Source organism: Melanotaenia boesemani, chromosome 12 (assembly GCF_017639745.1).
Source record: "Melanotaenia boesemani isolate fMelBoe1 chromosome 12, fMelBoe1.pri, whole genome shotgun sequence".
Lineage (NCBI taxonomy): Eukaryota > Metazoa > Chordata > Actinopteri > Atheriniformes > Melanotaeniidae > Melanotaenia > Melanotaenia boesemani.
The window spans coordinates 29,342,727-29,365,154 of record NC_055693.1 but is presented as its reverse complement, the minus strand read 5'-3'; the positions used below and the strand labels follow the sequence as shown (position 1 = coordinate 29,365,154).

The 22,428-nt window shown below is 38.0% G+C and overlaps 1 protein-coding gene across 1 annotated transcript in view; it reads right to left on the bottom strand.

The window, feature by feature from the left end:
• The window catches only part of tmeff2a (transmembrane protein with EGF-like and two follistatin-like domains 2a), a 159,416-nt gene that overhangs the window by 71,384 nt on the left and 65,604 nt on the right, over positions 1–22,428 (bottom strand). Inside the window, exon 4 of the mRNA XM_042001360.1 lies at positions 2,840–2,866. Coding sequence (XP_041857294.1) covers positions 2,840–2,866 — 27 coding nt within the window. The remainder of the gene's footprint in view (positions 1–2,839; positions 2,867–22,428) is intronic.

Here is a 22,428-nt window from a genome sequence, read left to right as displayed (position 1 = left end):
ATCAGCTCTTACACGCTCGTCACTCTCCCAACTCTTGTCTTTGGTTAGCTCAGCTTATCAGTTGCAAAGTTGTCCACACACACACACACACACACAAAGACACACATTTACTGTGAAAACAAACGCTGTTATCCCCTTTCAGTAGTGTAACAGGGGAAACTGCAACACTTGTCCAATTTTAAATTACAAAGCTAAAGGGAACAAAGTTCCTCTTCACACATGGACTGTGCATGTTCTTTGTAAGACATTTCATAGAAATGCACACGCATTTTACTCTAAAACACTCCAGAAAGAGAGAGATAACAAGAAAGAAACACTAAAGTAAAAGACATTCACTAGCAAAGCTAGATCAGCCTTTGGACAAGCCACAAATAGAAAAGTGATTCACATTTGCTTTGACTGGTTTGACACAATTGAACTGGGCTGCATAGTGTCACCAAAGGATGATTGTTAGGTGCTTATGTTGCTAATGGTATGTAATTCAACAGAAGAAGTAGCTTCTCTAAGTGGAAACAACATCTAGGAGGGACAAAAAAAACCCAACAAAATTAACAAACAAAAACAACAACTGTGGTAAATAATCTATAGGAGGAAAATGGAAAACACAATTTAATTTCTGTAAACACCCAATCTTTCTCCCCCTTGGCCCTACATCTTATCGCTTTCCTTTTGTTTTGTAGGTCACTATTCTTTCAGGAAGCAGAAAATACTGGTTACCTACACCCTGAAAATGGGCTTCGGTGACCATTTGTTTGGCTACATCACCTCTACTCATTGACCCCTAAAGGGAAAATTACTTTGAAATGAGGAGAAGGGCCAAGGAAGGGTTTGGATTGGTGTCAGATCTTCCTCAGATTTGACAAAAAAAAAAAAAGAAATCTCAAACTTTGTTGCACATTAGTTTCAGGTTTTGTCATTTACATTTACTTTTCGTCATTAAAATCTTCTTTATGCAAATAAAAACAGCATCAGAAATCTAGATTTTATTGATAAAGCTTCTCCATTTTGTGACCATCACTTAGAGCATGCTATGTTATTTTTGTCTTGGTAATTTTCTGTTTTCCAAGTGGTACATTGTGCAATAAAAAAATTTTTCTGAGACTTTTTTTCTGAGTTCTCTTACTATAATTTCCTCCCAAACTAACATCATAATTCAATTTCACCATCTATGATCAAAGGTGTTTAGTAAAAGTCCATGTTTTCCCTTTTTACACACTCCAGCTTCCTGCTGTATTACCATATAAACACAAGTTAGTTTGATAGAAGAAATAATCGAGGTCATGAAAAGAAATGTACTAAAGTCATGTCATCCATCTTTCTGTATAGTCTGCAGCTGGTACATGCATTTGTGGCAGGAAGAGGAAGCACTTTTATTTCTTGACAAGTTCAAAAGCTGAAAAGCTGTTTCCTCTCTTCATGTAGGTAGAGGAAAAGGCCACTCGGCAGCATGATCAGACAGCAAAAAGCACATTGACACTTATGCATTATGATCAAAATGTTGCCATGGTGAATGTGTGAACAAACAGTCACCTCTTCACACATCTGTCAGATACAGCATGAGGCAAAATTAACATTCATTTGTAGGTTTTTTGTATTTATACTGCAAACATCTCAAGCCACTGTTCATTTCTTTTTACATTGCTAGAAAAATGTGATTCTTTAATAAATAATCTGTAATTTGTAGACAAAACACATGTTCTCACCTTGGGTTATGTGTCTCTTTTATGCTTTAATGACTGATCAAAATAACACATTCCACTAAAAATGATGAGAAACAAAGACTGGACTAAAACAAAAAGGGAGAAATGTGTTTGTGGGAACCATAGATGAATACCACTTTAAAAGATTGCAAGAAAGTCTGGAAGACTGGGAGCAAAACGAAAAAGATAACACAGGTTGACAGCTTTAAAGTAGTATTTTTACACTAACATGGTGATTCCCGAAGGGCTATTAGCTGAAAACCTTTCAGCATGGTGAGCAGTTAGTCCATAAAAATAACAGCAAAAAATGCACAAGTGAAGGACAACTCTAAGAAGAAGTGTCAGGACTAAAAAAAAACTGTGTACAGCAGATGAACAGTATCTAAAATTGATGCCCTTAAGAAATAGGAAAAAAAAAAACTGACACAGCACCTGAGAGATGCATCAGTTAATCCATCTATTATTCACTGAAGTCTCATTATAAATGGGAAAGTGGTTGTCAAGAAGCGATTGTTAAGGATGGGAAACAGAGAAAAGGCTGAGGTATGCATGACACAAAGTCTGACCTGGAAATCAGTGGCAACAGGTCTGATGGAGGGAAGGATCCTCCCCAAACCCCACACCTCAACATTACTGAAGAAGTGTGGGATCATCTGGACAGAAAACGGAACAAAATGCAGGAAATGTCCAAAGAAGAGCTTTGAAAAGCCTGGAGAACAATTCCTGAAGACTACTCAAACAATGACAAGAAAGCTTGTCTGAAATGGTTCAGACTGTGAATGTTCCCAAATATTGACTTTCAAATGTTGCTAGAATTGTACAAACTCTGTTTTTGTCTTCTAAATTTTCATTCATTTCTGCAAATCACTGCAACTTTCATCCGATGTCAGGTGGCTCAATACTTTTACGCAGGAAGTTTTACCATTATATGACTGAACTTTTTAAATGATGAGATGATATTGTGTTGTAGTTGGTTTAACACATTCTCAGGTCTGTTTTTCAACCACTATGTCTGCTTAATATTGGGAAATGCAGTTTCAGTGGTGGAAGACGGCAGGCACAGAGACGATATTAAAAAACAGCTTATGTGAAGTTAGAGAAGAGGAAGTAGTGGAGGAGGATGAGGTGAGAAATCTTACCATCGTCTCCTGATCCTGAGCCGGCATCTGCAGAGGAGAACAAACAGTTATTAACCACAGGCGCAGGCTGCCACAGACATTAGCTGAATAAGCGTGTGCCTGCATATGTAAATGTGTGTCTGGGCCTGTCTGAATATATGCTTGTGGTTGTGTGTGAGCAGAAGAGACTGAGTCCCTTTGTGTTTGTGTGGGTGTGGCTGAGCGAGATGAGATTTCTCTAAAGATGTGGTGGAAAGTAATCCTGAGAGTTGGATTTAAACAGAAAAGAAACAAAAGAGCGAGTAGGAAGGTGGTGAGATGCAGGATTGAAGAATGCTTTGAGCATCCTCCCCATTCTGCAGCAACTGTAGGACTGTGGGAAGACTAAATGTTTCCAGTTGCAAATCTGTTTGTGTGTCGGTGAATCCTTTTCCATGGCTTTCCCACTGAATCAATGTAAAGCCCTCTCAAACACACAGATATTACCAAACTGTTCAATGATAAAGCTGTGAAACGGATACTCATGAGCACTTTGAAGTAACCTGATCTACCAAATAAAGTGATCGGCTATAATGCACAGTGCCCAAGACCAGTCGCATGCAGACCCTCAGAGGACAGTAGGGGGGGGATAACAGCTCAGCTCCATATAAAAAAAAACAAAAAAATAATAAATAAAAAAAAAAACCCAGGAGATGGGTTTATAAGAGGTGGTGTGCAATGTGAGGTCATTTCAGCCCTTGAACACAGACATCTGACACTGATACATTTGTGGCATAAGGTTGAGATCAATAAAATACATTATTGACAACAACATGTCTGCATTGTGGTGATTCTCTAGGGTCGGTGCTGCAGATGGTCAAATGAGTCTGGAGAAACAACTCTTAAAGAAACTAGTTAACGTTGAAATATGATCAACATTGTGAGGGCTTCTGCTACTCTGAGGTGATCCTTTGTATAGGGCCGGTATGAAGGGAGAAAGTAGCAGTATCAAACAATACACTAAGGCATTTTAATGCTCCCTTCTATTTGTTCTCCAACCAATGGATGGCCTGAAGTCATCACTGTAAAGAAATGGATTTTCCTAAAAAACAGCAGACACAGTGTAATCCACTTTAAAGTTATTCCCACTTTCCACTTATCTAAGACTATGTTACATAAATTTTATCCGTCTGTGTCCTCAATCTGTTGAAAATTGCAAATGTAGTTGTGGTGCATTGCAGCATTTGCTCTGGAACTGTCCATTTATCTATTTATTTTGGTCAAATTAGTTTTTCTTTTTGGAGGGGTTATTATAGGACAATCCATTGAGACATGTGAAAAGTGATAGTGGCTTTGTTTTGGTGTTATGAGGATTCCTAACTCTCTTAAAACTTTAAATACTGTAAATAATAAAATATACGATGAAAAGAATATATTCTTAAAAAGTAATCATAAGGATGGAGGAGAAGGGGTAGCTGGAGTGATTGTGTACACCACTTTCAACCACGGGATGCAAGTTTGATATCCAGATACAATCACTGTGTTTTTCCTTCTTACACAAAACTTTTCTAAATCAGTTTACTCATTTCCTGGTTGGGTTTCAAGGAAATAACACCAGTTGTTTGGGGTTAGAAAATGATCATAGCCCAGGCTGAAATACATCACCATTTTACCCTGTTTCCTTGTTGCCACATGTCACAACACTTATGATGCAATGATGCTGGCTTTTTTATATGTTTGATTTCCACTGGAAAAAATAGCAAACAACAAATAATGCAAAGTTGAAAGAAGTTTCCAGAACAAAGAGTTTGCTGAGCAGCACTAAACTCAAGATGAACAAAACCTAATTGTTTCAGAACTTCTGTGGAAACCTGAACAGTGAAAACATACTTTAAAAAGAAGGGTCAAGTACCCAAACTCAACTACAGCTGCATTCTGTATTGTAATCTAAGAGATAGCAAGGTCTTTAAAATACCGGAGCATTTTTTTCATGGACTTAAATAAATGTGAAGTTTAATGTCTCTCCAGATGAACAACACAACTCAGCAAACTATTTCAGCTCCAACAGTGTGAATCAGTTGAGATGGATTGAGTGATGTTGACGATATTGAGTAGACAGCACTGTTCTAAACTCCAATGGTGCACAAGTCTGACATACTGTATTTTGTCATGACACATAAAAAACAATGAAAATGTAAATGGTTTTGTTTATTCTAAGTGTTTTCTAAGTCAAATACGTTCTGCAGCTCTAAACTATGTTTACTTGGTGGGACAAGTAGTAAAAATGTCTTCTTATTCGTGGATGTTGCAGACCCCTGTGCCTGACATGGAAACTATTTGTTTACAGTTTAAAAGTGTCATGGTCAGAACTATGCCTCCTATGTCACCATCACTTTAATGGACAAAATTCTGACACCTCACCTGCAGTTAGTCTTATAACCACTAAATGTCACGTATTCTTTGAACTGAGTTGTTGTTATTGCTTGCAGGAACCCAACATGTGGGGTCATATCTGGGAGCAGGACAGTTTTGAAAATCTTACTATTTTTCAATATTTGCATTTTCAATATACAGAGGCTTGGGGTTGTTTTCTACAATCTACAAGCAAATTAAAATACCAGAATATGCAAAGGTCAGACTCCCTGGAGTTGTATTTCTCCCTTAAATCAAGGCTTCAAAGGACATAAACTGAGTCAGACATCCTTATGAATAAAACTTGAACACTTTATTTACATTCTATAAATACACAAATGTGAAAATGGAGAAAACGTTTCAAAAGGAAGCAAAAAATGACATAAGTACAACTATTTTAAGATAAATGGAGCTTTTCAGTCGTGTCTAGTCATGGCTGGACTGAAGAGTGGAAGTTGGCTGTGCATGGCATTTTAAGTAGGCATGTCAAGGTAACTATTTTAGTTTAGACCAGCCGTTGTCTTAGGAATTCCTGACATATTATTATCCTTTCAGGACCATTTCATGCCAGTTGGCAGAACACATACTGGCATTTCAGAGTGAAACACCTATTTACAGCTGAATCACTATTTGCCATTTGTGGCAGTAACATGAGGGCGTATGTATCAACTCGCTAATGAACTTTGGCAGATTTTTGGTCCACATGAAATGACAGCCAATATGGCATCCGTCTTACATCCTGTCTCTCCTCTGAGCTCTCTCCCAGTAAAAGTCAGTTCGATGTTCACTCTTGCCTTTGTTCTCACTTTTTTCTCACTAAGGATAGCTTTGCTCAGAATCAGTGTCTGGGCTGTTTTACTACACTCTTGGAAATAAGGGTTCCAAAAGGATTTTCTGTGAAGGACAGAGGTTCTACCCAGAACCATTTGCTTCCATGTTTTTTTAAAGGGTCCATCAAGGGTTCTTCAAAGGTTCTTTGTAAGAATATGAGTTCCTATAGGAACCCCTTTAATGCAGAGAACCCTTTTGGGAGAAAAAAATCTTCAAGGCCTGGTGAAATTATGGGTGTTAGCAGATCATCACCCTCAAATATTCATGTTTTAAAAAGTATTTTTAATTTCTGTGTTTGGAATGTTTCTTATCAATTTGTCCTTCTGGTTCTGCAAAAGTCTGCAATGTCATGTCATGTCATAGACTAATATCTATTGCACCATTTTGCAAAGCAGTGTTCGGAGAATGCTGACAGCTCACTAGTTATTCCAATAGTATCTAAGCTCCAACCCACTAAACCTTCAACATACAGGCACCCAGTTCAATCAAATCAGGGTGAGACAGGTGTACCACTGAGCACACTGATATCAAAAGGAATGTGTTGAATAAAATGATCAATTCAACCAGTAGGGGTCGTTAAAGAACCATTTAATTAGGTCAATAAGGTCACCTAGACAAATGTGGGGTCCCTTTGGTACAAATCAAAACTATATTCATATTTTAATCTGTCTATGTAAAATTAACTTTGCATGGGATTAGGTTGAGGGACATCTTTGTACTGGGAATCTATTTTGATGTGACTTTTGGAATGTGGGGCCTGGGAGCTGGCTTCCCAGTTGGTTGCCCTGTAGGAGCTGATTGTTGGTTTCTGTATGGATTACACTTTCTTGACAAAACAGGTGTGACATGTCAGTAGAAATTTCTACAGCTGTGCTTTTTCCCCCCACCCTGATTCTCTTCTTCTTTTCTGTTTTATTTCTGGTTGCATGTCAGCTATTCTGCTCAGCACTGCCCCCACGATTTCCGATCGGTTTGCCCTGTCTTCTGTGACAGTTAAGCTCTCTGAAAATGGACCAAATTATGTACGCATAGACGTCTTCTGTGTCAAGCATAAACGGGCCTTAAGGGTTATTAGTGGAACCCTTACATCTTTGTAGGGTTCAGTGTAGAACCTCTCATTGGGGTTGCTGGGTTTAACTTTCTACTGATTGGTCTGGGTGTAACCTTTTATGATGGGTTCCAGTCAGAAGCTTCTGAACAGCTTTTAGTTAAAACCCTTAAAAAGGGTTTAACAGGAACCAATAAGGGCTCTCCTATGAGGACAAGCTGAAGAAACATATATGGGTATAGGCAGCACTTTTTTTTACAGACTGTACAACTGTACTTGCTCAACTCCATCCTGATAAAGGACATGCTTTTTTCAGGTTTGCATCTTTGCAGAGACATATTGCACCAAAACACTGAGCCCAGACACATTTCACAGCTTTGCAAGAGCAACTGTAGACCATAGAAAGTTAAAGTGACTGACATGGTCATTGTCAGATCACACTAAAATTGTGTTGCAAAATTTAGCAAAAGTCTTGTGGGGTCCACTTAACGCTTTGGTAGACAAGATGTTTATTGAAATTTCTTGACATTTAACCAAAAACTAACCTAATTTGTATTAAATTAAAACACAATGCAAAACAGAAGCACTCCATCTTTACAGCAATAGAAACAGCATATTTAAAAGAAAAATTCAAAGTGCATCTTAAACAATTAAAAAGGATATCTCATTGAACACTTAAAAAACTCTCTCCTCTGCACTTCTGCACTCATCCTTTTAAAATCTGCAGAATTTTATTGACCTTGGAGCATGTGGGATGCTAAATGCGCAGTGTTTCATGAAAAGCTTAGCTTCAAGGATCAGGATGAAGTCAGAGGGGATTCATTGAAGATCAATAAAAACCTTTACCATCTGTAAAGGGCAGTGTTTTGAAGAAAGATAGGACTGGGATAAAAAAGAGGAGCAAAATAAAAAGAAAGATGGGCACTAATTTACATTTTTACCTGCTCATGTGTTGAATGGAGGGTCAGAAGCAGGAAATACCACACAATCGTCTCCAGAAAGTGAGTAAGAAAAGAAAAAAGGAGTACATTGGTAGATGACTGAAGCTTTTGGTTGCAATTGGTTAGAAAAGAAGAGAAGCAGAAAGGAAACTCAACCTTTTAGATGAGCTATTATTAACCTTACTGAGCTGCTGAGTCTATACTACATTGCACACAAACTGCAAAGGCTCAAACCTACTACCCACTTGTATGGGAGCAGGCCTTTTACTGTAACCATGTCTTGAAAAAAATAGGCTGTTAAGTCAGTATTTTGTATAAACTGTCCTTGACACAAACCAGTATAATTTCTAGTTGGCTTGTGGACACTAATTACTGGATTGTTTCATTCTTACAGGACATTAAATCACTGAAACTCCCCTGGAAGTGACCAGCGGGGCTTGTCTTCCTCAAACATTTGACATTAAAGGTCTGGCATTCTCTCAGCCCATTTTCCTGCCAAGATTAAGAGATCTCAAAGGATTTTAGAATAAAAAAGGGGGCATGCTAACAGATTCAAATAGATTCATGAGATATTTGAAGTAAATTATACAACTGTAAATCCTGTACAAGATTGGATGCCAGTGTAAATAAGCTGGCTGATTTAAAAGAAAGAGGAAAGAGGCTCCAAGATTGGCAAATAATAATAAAAAAAAATCAAGCTTAAATGTATTCTACTTAAATACGCAATTCTTAATATGTATTTGAATGTTGCTTAGTGGTTGAATCTGCAGGTTTGTTGTCTTTGTAAAGTAAAATAGCCTTATTACTACACTATTTGTGATGGAAATTCTTAAATACTGAGTCATGATTGTCCTGTTAGGATTGTTTTGCATACTAGTTTCCTACATCTATTTTAGCACCAGCACAGTGAACACAGATTAGCTTATATGACAGAATGCTATGACCTCTGTGGTACAGATAGTAATTCTTCAATTCAAACATGTTACTGAAGTTCAAAGTTTCCCTGTTTCCTTTAGGAAATCCATTAAATAAAATTAAGAAAGAACAAAAGAAAGGATTAAAACCCCAGACTTGAATCCCAGTGAAATGCTGTGGTAGGAAGTGTACAGCACAAAGCACACATACTTTTTTTTAGCATGGATCTGCTTTCCTAAAATTTTTTGCACCTTTGAAATAACGTTACATCAAAGCCTAACTTCACAGAAACATTTCCGGTTCTGCAGGATTTAGACATGTTTAATCTAGTGACCACAGGGGCTGGTGGATGGAGGGATTCAGAAAGAGCTTTTACAACTTTCTGGGTGGACTGAAGTGTAGTTCAGGTAGTGAGGCAGAAAATACGGTTTTAATATCACATACTCGTCATTTTTATACTGTCTGGCTAAAAAATATTTTCACCTCCAAAAAAAAAAAATAAAAAATAAAAATAAGAAAAATGTCATACACTCGTTGGACCACCTTTAGCTTTGATTACAGCAGCATTTGCTGTGGAATTTTTTGATAAGCTTCTGCAATGTAACAAGATTTATTTCCATTGAGTGCTGCGTTAATTGTTCTCCAAGCTCTTATATTGATGATGGGAGTCCAGCCACTACGCAATGCCTTCTTTGCCAGCACATCCCTAAGATTCTCAATGGGGTTCAGGTGTGGAGTCTGCGGTGGCCAATCTATGTGTAAAAATAATGTCCCATGCTCCCAGAACCATTCTTTCACAATTTGAGCCACATGAGTCCTGACATAAGCTATGTTTACATGGACAAATATTTTATCTATCCAACTGAAATCAGTATGATTGGATATGCAAGCTTGTCTGATTACATGGGCGCTAGATAAAGTGATCCGATCAGTTGTATTTACACAATGGATAGAATTAATATGATGAAAACACTTTTGACTTGCGCAGTGTGTACTACTTGGGAAGAAGAAGTGTTTGTCTTTTAACAACGTTGTATCTGCCATAGTCCTGTTTTGTTTTGCTGCTGCCTTTCATCAAGTCTTCCCTGAAGCTCATTAATTCATATGACCCCCCACCCACCCATCCACCACCGTGGCTCAAGCATGCGCAGAGACAACATCCACTATCGCACAATCGCTATCAGTGTATACATGGTTATTTTTTCCTGCTGATCTTATTATGAAAAGGTTTAAACCACTCCCCCCGATCGGATCAGCTGACATGTTTACATGAAATTTTTTTTTATTCTGACTGGACGTTCAATTGTATTAAAAGTGCTCAATGTAAAAAAAAGTTACACCACCACAAACCTATGCTGTTCTGATCAGTTCTGACCCTACCATCTGAATGTTGCAGCTGAAGTGGAAACTCATCAGATCAGGCAACATTCTTTTCAGGTTTTGGATGTTTCTTGCTGCAGAACACCTGAATCAGATTAAATGGTCAACATACTGTTGTATGTTCAGAGATGCTAAGCTGCATACCTTCAAAACCATCAGCTCTCTGAGTTCCAGTTTCCTTTTTGTCATCTCCAACCAGACCACCATTTCTCCTCTGACATTAACAAGACATTCTGGTCCAGACAACTGCTGCTCACTGGATATTTTCTCTTTTTCAGACCATTCTCTGCAAACCCTTGAGAGGATTGTGTGTAAAAATCCCAGTAGATCAGGCGTTTAAACAACTATGCCATGTTCAAAGTAATTTAAATCCCCTTTCTTCCTCAATATGATGCTCAGTGTGAACTTCAGCAAAGTGTCTCTATGTCAGATTGCATTGGGTTATTTTCATGTGATTAGCTGATTAACCATGTGTATTGACAAGCAATTGAACAAGTGTAACTTATAAAGTGGCCACTCTGTGTATTTCATAATGCATAAAACCACAAATATTATGCATTTTCAGTGGTATTTATTAAAATCTGGTGGATATTACAAAAAGTTTAACACTATTTTTCATTGTGCTTCATTTACTTTCTTCTAACTGAATCTGCACCACTCAAAGGTGGCAGCAGCTTGAAGAACATGCACACAGAAATTCTTTACATCTTTGTTGTAAAATCCTTAAGTTATTTGTCACTCACTGCAAACAGAAGAGGGAAACAACGAGTTTAAAGAGCTTCAAATGTAATATATTTGCTTTAGATCTGTAGAAGATATCAAAAAAGAATATTTCTGTTGCTGAATACAAAGACACCATTTAAACTGCAGCCTGGTGATGTTTTTGCTTGCCTAATTTTCTCTTTGCAGCTGACTGCTGACCTCAGAGGAGAACAGTTAACTCAAAGATCTCTATTGATCATTAGATTATCATTACTTAATGTAATCATATTCAGAGGAATATTTTAAATAATTACAGATGATATGAGCTTTCCTGCTGTTTTTTTTTTTTTGTTGTTGTTTTTTTTTGTTTTTTTTTGTATACAGAAATTGAGTAAATTGATAAATTCTCTCAAACTCCTATGACATCAAGCCGACAGCATTGTACCGATTGCAGTGGTCTCCTGGACATCCAGTAAAAGCATCACAAATTATCAGCCAAACATATGGCTCCTGCCCTCTGTCAGCACTGAAGAACTGCAGCTCCACAAAACAGTGATTAAACACACCATCAACATTTTAACAATGTCTCAGTTAAAGCCTGTCTCACCTTTCTGTTTAATGACTTCTTGAAAGTTATGCTCTTCTCCAAGTGAATTAGAAAATGCTATTCTAGCGCTTGCTTTAGCTTTACTCTCCCCTGTGGGGGAAGAAAAAAAAGAAAAAAAAAAAAGACTGCTAGGTTTGCTTCGCTTCGCTAAGCTAATGCTTAACTGTTACTCAGTGCACTGGGGTAGCACTTGGTGTGATAGGAAAGTGGTGCCACCCTGTGCTAATCTGCTTTCCCAGGCTTTGTGCTGCTGTGAGCTCTTCCTTCCATTGACTTTTTAATCAGAATGACATGAAGTTAATAAAAACGGGATTGAACTGTGGTATAAGAAGTGTTAAGTTTGCTTTTTCTTGTGTTACAGTAAGCCTAGCCACTTTGAAAAACATCAAAGGCTTTGTGATATGTGCATTCGTGTTTGTATGGGCATCGGCATTATCACTTAGTATGAAAGTAGCACCTCAGCAGGCTCCTGTTTACTGTTTAGAATAACAGCAGACTCTAACGTCTGGTCTCTTGGCCTTGGCAGTATGCAAGAGGCTTCATGGGAGAATGTGCACTGGTTGAGGAACGATGCTGGATACCAGTCATGTTCAGTAAACACAAGAACAAGCTTTAGTAAAATATGATCAGTGACTCAGAAACATGTTGAGATTTATCTCAAAATATTCCTGTACAGTGACTCATGACTATTGCTGTTGGGAGCTTGACTGAAAAAGAAATTTAAGTTAATATGAAGTATCATGCAGAATTAAAATATCTACCAATATAAACATACCTGGTGTTTTTCAAAGCGAACTCAGTCTGATGGGTCATGTCGCATTATTTGATTTCTAACACTGCAGTGTAACAGTTCTGATGGAAGCAGGATACAACAAGATCAAATGTTACTGCCATTAATGGGCTCGACACACGGGAGGCGACGTCGCTCCTTCTTCATTCATTTCCTATGGAACCTGCGTATTGAGGCGAAAATCGCTGTCCTCCTCCAGCCAAGTGACAGGCGACATTCGTGCATGTGAAATGTTGCGCTCATTCATGTAGACGTGCACACGATGCTTGCGACGCAACACAAGACAATAGAAAAATGTTAAATTTTTGTCGCTGTCGCCTGACACTACAGCCATCAAATGATGATATTCACGATGCTGTTTCCTATTTTGTAAACTTGGATGAACCCAGGGTTGTCTTTCTTTTATACAGTAAACAGCAAGATTTCTGTTAATTTGTGCAAAATATTCTGACTCTCCTTCTGTCATACTTTGTCATGTCACGGACTGGTTTGAAAATGTCAAAATCCCCACCAATATCATAACCAATCAAATTTCTTAGAGAAAAACAATCTTAGAGCACGATGCACGGAACTGCTGCCGTCGCTGGTCGCCTCCCGTGTGTCGAGCCCATTACACAGCATGCTGCGTCACGTCTTCATCTCCATATACGAATCACTTCAGGGCCATAGTATTGACTCTAGAGTCTAGTCACTGGTGGTTTTAAATTATAACATGCACCAGAAAAAAAAGAATTGAGCATCAATAAGACCTGCTGCATGAATGTAGCTTTAGAGTCATACAAAGGGCCAGGTACCCAACAGCTGACCATCCATACTTATACCTGAAAATTTATATTTATGTAGTTTCTGCCTGTAAAACCACTTTGTTGGTCACCCTTTAGGCACCTATGGGTACCCAGCACATTGATGTAATCTAGTGACAGTGGCTCCATTGTCATTTTTCAACCCTAACTAAGAAAAAAATAATGCCAAACACCAACAGGAAGAGACTGTTTCAGCAAATTGTTGACATGTATTATTATTGAATGTAAAATCAGAAGTAAAGCATCTGTTGATGTATCTGGATATCAAACTCATGTACTATAAATGAAAGTGCTTTGTGTAATCCCACCATCCAACCGCTCCTTCATCCTTTGGAAGACTTTGTGGTTTGTAAAGCAACACTTTCCAATCATAAAATTCTGTGCTTCTGACTCGTTTTGACACCACACTCACATTCATCATGCCCATTCCTGGAGCATTGCCCTGTGGTGTCCCAGGAATGAAAAACCAGGGCATCACGTTGGAGATGTGTTTTGCTTTACGTCACCACAACATGTCAGTAAGCGCACCATAGCTGATGCAGCAAAGACATATTAAGATGTGATTAGAGGAAGTTAGGAAAAGAAAGAAAGAACGTGATAATGTAACAAAAAAGGCAAGAGTCAATATCAGACTGACTTTTACTGGCTGGAGAGAGCTCAGAGAAGAGACAAGATGCAAGACAGATGCCAAAGTAATTGTTGTTAGGGGATGCCGCTGTGAAAATCTGTTGAAGTTCAGTATTGTTGCTTTGGAGTGCACCCCCACCCCCCGCTACGTAAATTTCCGTCCCTAAAGCCTCACATTCCAAAGTCGTTTGATGGCTCAATGTCCAGGCTTGTCGCTGCCCAGCAGCGTCCTGAGGCTGAGAAACTGTATTATACAACTTTTTCCTCTGGACGCTGCATAACGTTGAAGCTGAGTTTCACTTCACATACAGTGTCGCACGCTAGCAATCAGATATAAACACACCGGCCATTTCAAACGCGCACCGTGGCTGATTCAGCAGAGAACCACAAGAAGACATAATGGGATGAAGAGGGGAAACCTAAGATAGAAAGAGAATGAACAAGAGATAAGACAAAAGTCAAGATAAGACTGCTTTTCACTGGCTGGATAAGACCAGAGTACAGGTAGGATGCAAGACGGATGCTGAATTAGTCGTTGATAGGGTTGTGTCACTGAGAAAATTGAAAAAAGTTCTGTAGTTCATCTTAAGAGACTGAGGCCCTTTCTGTGGTTCTCATGCCAAGGCTTCCTCCATACTTGTTCAGCACTTTAGGCAACTGCTGTTGCAGAAAATGTGCAATGCACATAAACTTGAACTTGAACTTGATGAGAAGTCCTCAGCCCTTTTCCTTCCGATCCATTATGGTTTGGGCTTTGTTGGTGAACTGACTATAATACGAACAATGTCCCCTTCAGGTTTTTGGTGTGATTTTTACCTCTTTCAGCTCATTGTTTTGTGTATGATGGGGTTCAGCTATACTTTTCCATAAAACTAGTGTCATTTCCAGCAGAAGCAGAGGCGTCTCTCAACTTTAAATCTCTGATAAACCCACTACTGTGACAGCACAAAAGAGTGAAAATAGTGGAGCATTTAGTAGATAAAAAGACAGATATTTGGCTTTGGATTTGCTGGAAAGCAAAAATGTTCAGCCTCCATTCATCAGGCCATTACAAGCATTAATATCAATGTCTCTCTATGGATGCTGGATATGGACGGAAGTGCTATTTAAACATGGAAAGTATGACGACGATCTTGCCAAACAAGAGTTTGTTTTATTTCAGTTTCTTTCCATGATTTTGTCTCTTGACATCTCACACCTCAGGGAAACATTTATTGCACACAGGTGAGCTGACATATAACTATTATACTGGTTTTTGCAAATGGAAAGGATGACAGCCAGGCAGCGAAAAAAAGAAATAGAATAAGAGAGAAAGCAGTAAAACTGCCGTGCTGTTTACATCCTTTACATGCCCGTGCAGCTGATATGAAGAGGATTTTTTGTACATATTGTATTTCACACTTTTTAAGTGGCTTAGTTGTGAGTATCAACTAAATGACTAAGTGTTAAAGAGAGCAGAGAGTAAAGTACCTGCCTACTATACTTTCTGCATGAAAGGCTAGTGTGTAACAGTTATGTAAGACACCCCCCCACACAGCTGGAATTGTCTCACTGAGAGGAGCTAAGTTACCATGGACACTGGCATACCCTCGCAAGACCTGTTACTAAAACATTTTTTTTATTTTTATTGTCATGAAAACAAATAACATTTAGCAACAGTTTACACTTAACATGTCCCCAAACTCTGGACATGGACAATGGATTTATACTCTGGGGAGAATCCCATGAAAGTTGCTGAAGAAAGACAGACTCACCTGAAAATATCAGACAAACTAGTACCATCTCTTAATTGAGTGGTTACTAACCTGGGTTTGGGATCCCCCAACGGGGTTCCCCGAAGAGCACAGAGGGTCCCTGAGGCTTTCAACATTAAGAGCCATTGTGATTAATGTCCACACATTGTCCCTTTTTTATGAAAAAAAAGGGAAAAAGAAAAGTAAGGTTTTATGTTAATTTTTAATTTTGGCTTAATGTAAGGACAGGACTCAGCCAGAATACAGTATTTATAGTAAGAATCTCATTTTTGAAAGCATGAAACCAAGCATGGTTTTAGCACAGGGTGGGGCAGGGGGTCCATGGCTTTTTAGTATATGCATGAAGGAGGTCCCAGAGGAAAATAGGATGGGAACCACTGTCTTAATTAAGCCTCAAGTCATTCCACGAACCCAGCTCAGCTTTGTTTAATCCAGTCTGACTTAAGGAAGACTTGCAAACGTAGTGCACACACCTGGGATATCTAACAAGCTCAGATGACTGGATGGATGAAAATTTGATAAAACGAGTGACACTGAAGGCAAAATGAGAGCACAGTTCACAAGCATTTTATCACAAAAATTACAGCCATTAACAGAAGCAAGAAGATGGTATAGCAGACAATGGCTATGATCAAATGTATCCCATATTACAGTACTGACCAGAGAGTGGTAGCACAGTGGCTAGAGAGGGGATTTTGGGCCTGGTAGGGTTAACCTGCATTTATGACATGATTCTGTTAATTTAAATGGAGTGCAGTAAAATAAATTCCTGCAGTTAAATGAAATTTCTTGTTATTATATATAATTCTATAGCAGCAACTGAAGGAAAAAAATGGGTTGATTGTAAACCATTAGTAGGCGAAAGACCTGATGAATGCAGATGTTGGAACACAAAGTTCAAGTACTCATAAAAAAACACCAACTATGGAGGATAATGGAGAAATACCTAACAGAGCTGTTCTTACACATTTCTTATCATTCAGTTTGTCAGGAATTATAAAGAGTGCACTTTCCTCCAGCATGCTGGTCCACTAGTTTTTTTCCAGAATTTCTGGGATCTTCTGTTTTATTCCTTTTTTGTTTCAAATGTGACCTGTTGGAAATTTACTGGGTTTTTGTCAGTTGTTTTTATTTCTTTTTTTCTAAATGTTCATGTTTTACTTTGGTTGTTTGTCCTAATGTCTTACTTTAGACTTTCTGACTTTAAACATGTGTTTCTGACTTGTTTTGATGGCACACTCACATTTATTATGTACACTTCTGGAGAAGCCATTGCCCAGTGGTGTCCTGTGGCTCAGAAACCTCACTTCATAACTTTTTTTCTGGGATGCTGCATCACTTTACAGCAGTATTTTGCTTTATGGCACTTTGTCACATACCAGCAACCAGAAGAAGTCACCTCTCTCCATGCGTTGCTTCCATTTAATTGGCCATAAAAGCTTATATAGGGCTTATGACTGGGGGACCAGTAGACTTTGTTGGTTTGAGATCTGTCCTACTCGATGTTTCCAAGTGTCTATGAAGCTTTTCTGTTTTTTCAAAGAAAAATTATGTACTTTTGTCTACTTTGCTCCCACTTGAGATTATTCCCTTTTCCACTGCACATGGGCAGGTTTAAGTGCGTTCGATTTGTATTCGGAAGTCAGATTTAGGAATTAGCGGCCATCTTTAATGGGTGGAATTGAAGCTTGTAAGTCTTCCCCAACTCTCCGAGACCTTGTGCAACTTTAAGGTCAGTAAGGAATTATCCGACTTATTCGACTTTAAGGGACGTTCTTGTTGCATTTCCGACTTGAAACTTGTAAAATTTGACTTACAAGTACAAATCAAACACAACATAAGGCCCACTAATGTACAAAAGACAGAAAAGGAGCATTTTGTCCATCTTCTGTGTGCTTTACATGTGTAATTTGGTCTGTTTTCAGGGCATTACAGATGTGTCTTCTGACAGGGTAAACAGTACAACCAGAAACCATGGGGGCAGTGTTGAGTAGTAGTAGTTCCTGCAAAAGCAACAAAGAACAAGAAGCTGTGAGGTATTTAATGGCCACACTGACCACTGCTGCCTACTGTGCTGCCAATTTTTATGTCTCTTTCTGAGAATGCCCATTATTATGATCTCCTCTACCTCACCATGGTTGCTGTTGTCTGTAACTGGATCAGAAATCTGAGGTGAACTCTGCTCTGCCCTCTGGTGGATGTACTGACTAACAACCATGCAAACACAAGGGACGCATGAAAGCATGAAGACGTTTGATTTACGTACGTAACGGGAGCATAAATGGGCCAGAACTAAAGCAGATGGTTAAGTGTACAAGTCACAAAAGACACGATTACAAAAATCTGCATGCTTACGGTTTCCACACTTTGATAAGAATTCTTTGCCATGCTCCTCTTGTTACACAAATGCTGCCTTACAGAAAATAACAACCAGGGGATTCTGTACTTTTACAGCATTTATAACCATGGATTGTTAAAGTGCTGCATTTTGGACAAGAAGACAAATAAACATATTAGACAATTCTGGTGAGAATGAGCTGTGTCTTATTTCTGATTATGTCATCACCTAATATGAAGATATCTGCACATCTCTGTAATCTGTTCTCAAAAGCTGCTCATAGCAATGATCATCAAAAACCATGTGTGGAATAATTAGAGGCACATGTGTGCTTAATATTTGTCTTCAAATAATTTTTATCTGTGCTACGTAACTGATTCAGTTTCTGTAAAGAGTTATTTTGTATGCTTGTCTCTGGGATCAAAGCATCTTTTCAATACTTATTCAGATTTTTAATCACATTTGTGTGTTTTGTGTGCAATATTCAAAAATAACTACACGCTGCACTTGAATTACTTCAAATCACAACTGACACAAATCGGAGTTTGGATGTTCTGATGCAGAAAATAAGAATAATCTTATTATATAATTGCATTATACTAAGGAAATTGTAATTTTATTACAAATTACACTCTAAAAATGATGTAAAAAGCATTTCACTGGTACATCCAAAGACTGCTCATTTGTTTGCTGTGACTGTGTCTCTAACGCTGCCAGAATAAAGTGTACATCTGGATGTAGAGAAGGTCGTGTTCTGGTTGTCAGGCAGTGGCACAACAACATCCTTGTTCCAATTCTGAATTAAGCTCTTTTTAAAGTTGGTGCTTGTCGGTGTGGAAAAACCCCTTTTCTCTTTCAAAAGACACAAAAATTTATATCATGCACACTGGCTTACACTCATCACATGTCTTCAATAGGACCTCACACAGAAACAACAAACAAGCAATTTAGAGAGAGGCTCATGTGACAGAGCACAGCCTTGTTTTCTGGTGTATAGACACACACCACATCTGTAACTCCAGTAACATTTTCAACCACAGTTTCCACATGTTCTCTCTGCTGAGCTGTGCCCATTCAAGGGGCCTTTTAATGGACTTCTGCCGGCAGCTTGTCAGCAAGGGTAACTGAGTCAGCTACTACTTACGTTCAGCCAGCATTCCCTGTCTTGGCTTAAGCAGTGATTCATAAAGCTTACAAAAAAGGAGAGAAAAAAAACAGGCAGCATCACCTTGCCAGTGGATTTACTCAGTCACAACTAAGCACATTATTCAGAACGTGACTTAGTAATTGGAATATTCCTCTGTGGGCGTCAAAGCTTTTTCTCAACTATAAGCTTATCCCTTTAAATTTGTCATCTAAGGATTAAACACATTATGGCAGCCAAAACTAATTACACGTGCCACGATGAAATAAAAAGAAAAGAAGGGAGAAAAAAATGTGTGTCTGCTTTTGAATGTGCAGAAATTTTGCAGTGTGCTACTACAATGAAAAGTTACAGAAATATGAAGATGTGATACAATGAAGTGTGGTTTTTGTTTAGTGATACTTGAAAAAGAACAAGACCATTCGCACCACAGTATACGTGTGGTGTGGAGTGTTAAAGGATGGCACATTGGTGCATTGGTGATGGCTCATATTTTATAAAATTCTGAAATTAGCCTGCAGGTCAGCTCTTAAAAAATTATTTCTCAGCTATATAAAGCACAGTTTTATGCAAACAATGGCAGGAATCAGACTTTCTGAAGAAACTTGGAGGAACATTAGTAGCTTTCAAGGGTTGTCCAACAACTATTTGGAATGGAGAGAACATTTTTGGAAGAATGTAATACAATAGTTTAAGACTCTAAATCAAATTCTGTGTTGACTCAGGAGACAAATTATATTCATATCTTCTGGGGATGCCCTAAATTGTATCAGCACTGGTTCAACATTCATAATATGATAAATAAAGTGTTCAAAACTCAAATACCATTGGATTTTGAAAACCTGTATTTGGGTCATGTTTAGTATCTGAAGCTAAGGAGGGTTAAAAAGCTGCGAAAGGACTGTAAAGATAGAAATATTCTTGTAATGAAATTCTTCTACCTTTTTTTTCTGTGAAGATGCCTTTTCCAAGCAAAATAACAAAAAAAAAGAAAGAAATAAGGATTTATGTGGCGATTTTTCTATTACTGCCCACTTATAGCACATTAATAATGTTATGTCACGATGGAAGATGACCCACATGCAGAGTGAAGAGGCAGGAGGCAGATGGATGTTGGATACTAAAGGTTTGATTAAAATAATGGAAGGCGCTGCACAGGTAGGATAACTGAAAAAATAACAGGGCTCGAAAACCAAAGCTAAGAAGCAGCCTCATACAAACATACAGATGACACTGGGGAAATGACAGCAATGCAGCAATGAACAAAAGAAACCAAGGGGTAAAAAAATGCACTCGGGAGAACAAACTAAACGAGGAGCATGTAAAGCAAATTGACAAATAAAAGCAGGTAATGAGAACAAGAAGTACTACAAAAGGAAGTACTACAAATGGAGATGAACTACAAAATAAAACGGGAAACCAGGACAGCATCTCGGTCAACAGTAAATCCAACAAAAACTCAAACCAAGACCCATATATGATGACAATTAAAGCATTTCCAAATGCTGTATAGCAAGAATCATCTATTCATAATTCTGCTATAGACAATTTTCTTTTAGCCCTGATCCTGGCCTGAATGTTTTAGATACTCTTTCCTAATTGAAGGAATAAATTATATCTGGCCTTTCCGGAGACAACCCATTAGTTCCAATAAAGTGTTTTGGATCTGGATAACATCAAAACTATGAAGGGCAAGTTGTCCTGAAGACTAGAATTGGTAAACTGTGATATAAAGCATAAAAAGTAATCAAAAATAGCACCACATACTTTGTGCAGCACTATTCCACTCTACAACATGGCTAATGGAGCACCTGACCTTTTCCAACTGAAAACATCCACTCAGCCACTTAAACACAAAATGACATCAGCTAACAGTAATAGCAGTTAAATGTGCAATTTTTAATACTAAAAGCTTTTTCTTTTGAGCCAATGGAAAGATGAAAACAACAAGGAATCCCATCAAAAGATGGGAAAAAACACAATTAATGCGCAACATGTTTGTAAGGCAACATTAACTTAAAATGATTATATAAAACAAGTCCCGCAATGGAAAATATTGTCTTATACAGATGGACAATACTATCTCTCATTGACCAGAGAAAGCCAAATCAATAGTCATTACAGTTAGAAACAAATGTTGAGGGGCTCTAGGATACTCACTACATACTCTGCATCTATACAGAATTTTCTGTTTCTTTCTAACATTTCTGTATTTTCATTTGGCCTATGGAGCTGAAATAAATATAGCTATACTTCTATTGTTTTCTGCAGTCAAACAGACCGTTTTGATGTTAGCGTCAGAAATGGCATTGAATACCAAACACATGGTTTTGTTTTTAATGACACGGAGCTGACAGGTGTTTGTTGTCACTCATACTAAAAATTAAAAGATAAAAAAAAATGCCAGTATCCTACACTTCCCATCAAATTGTCCATTTCTGGTGATGAAACTTGAATAACTTACTTTTAAACTTATTTGACTGGTGTCCATAAAACAGGAAATATATACACAGACCAAATTAATACAGATTTAGCTGATATTAAAAATTGGTAAGCATTTTTGCATTTTATAGTCATTTTGCAGTCAGTTAATAAAAGACATACATCTCAAAGGGAATGTGCTATGTGTTATCTCTAAGCTAACATTTACCTTAAAACAATAAAAGATATGCTTTACCAAAAAGAAAAAAGAGAAAGAAAAAGCAAAAGAAAAAAGCCACCAAAATGATGTGTGATTCAGTCATTCTATTTTCTGCTTTGTTAAGCATACCTCCTGGTAACAACGTCTTACAGTAACCAACAATGACATTATGGTAGGTGTTTACATTCGGTGTCTTCTGATATAAATTGAATATCCACTCAAAACTGTGCTACTAAGATTCCTTTTTACCTTTTCTTCAACACACTGCAATTACGTAAACGATCTAATGAAGTGTTGACCTTGTAGCTGTGGTCTCTTTATTTTCTGTTGACAGTGTAGCTTGTAGTCTCTTTATTTTCTTTGTAGGACACAGCATGGCTGTCTTGAAAAAGCCTGCTCTCATTAGTCAATAAGCCCCACAGTCATTTTGTTTGGCATGCTACATTAAAGTTTGGAAAACTGTGTTTGCTTTCTATCTATAGATTTTATTTCTGCCATGTAGTGTTTGTAATTTCAATGAAGTTAAAGCATTGCCACACAGCTACTGAATCTCATCTCTTGGGAGCATTATGAAATATTAAAAAGTGCAATATGCAAGCCTGAAAATTGTATAAAGGTAAAATTGGATTGGGTTTTCATTTTTAGCAGCTTTGCTGTACACAAGTGCTTACATTCAGAAGCAGCAGGAGTATTTATTT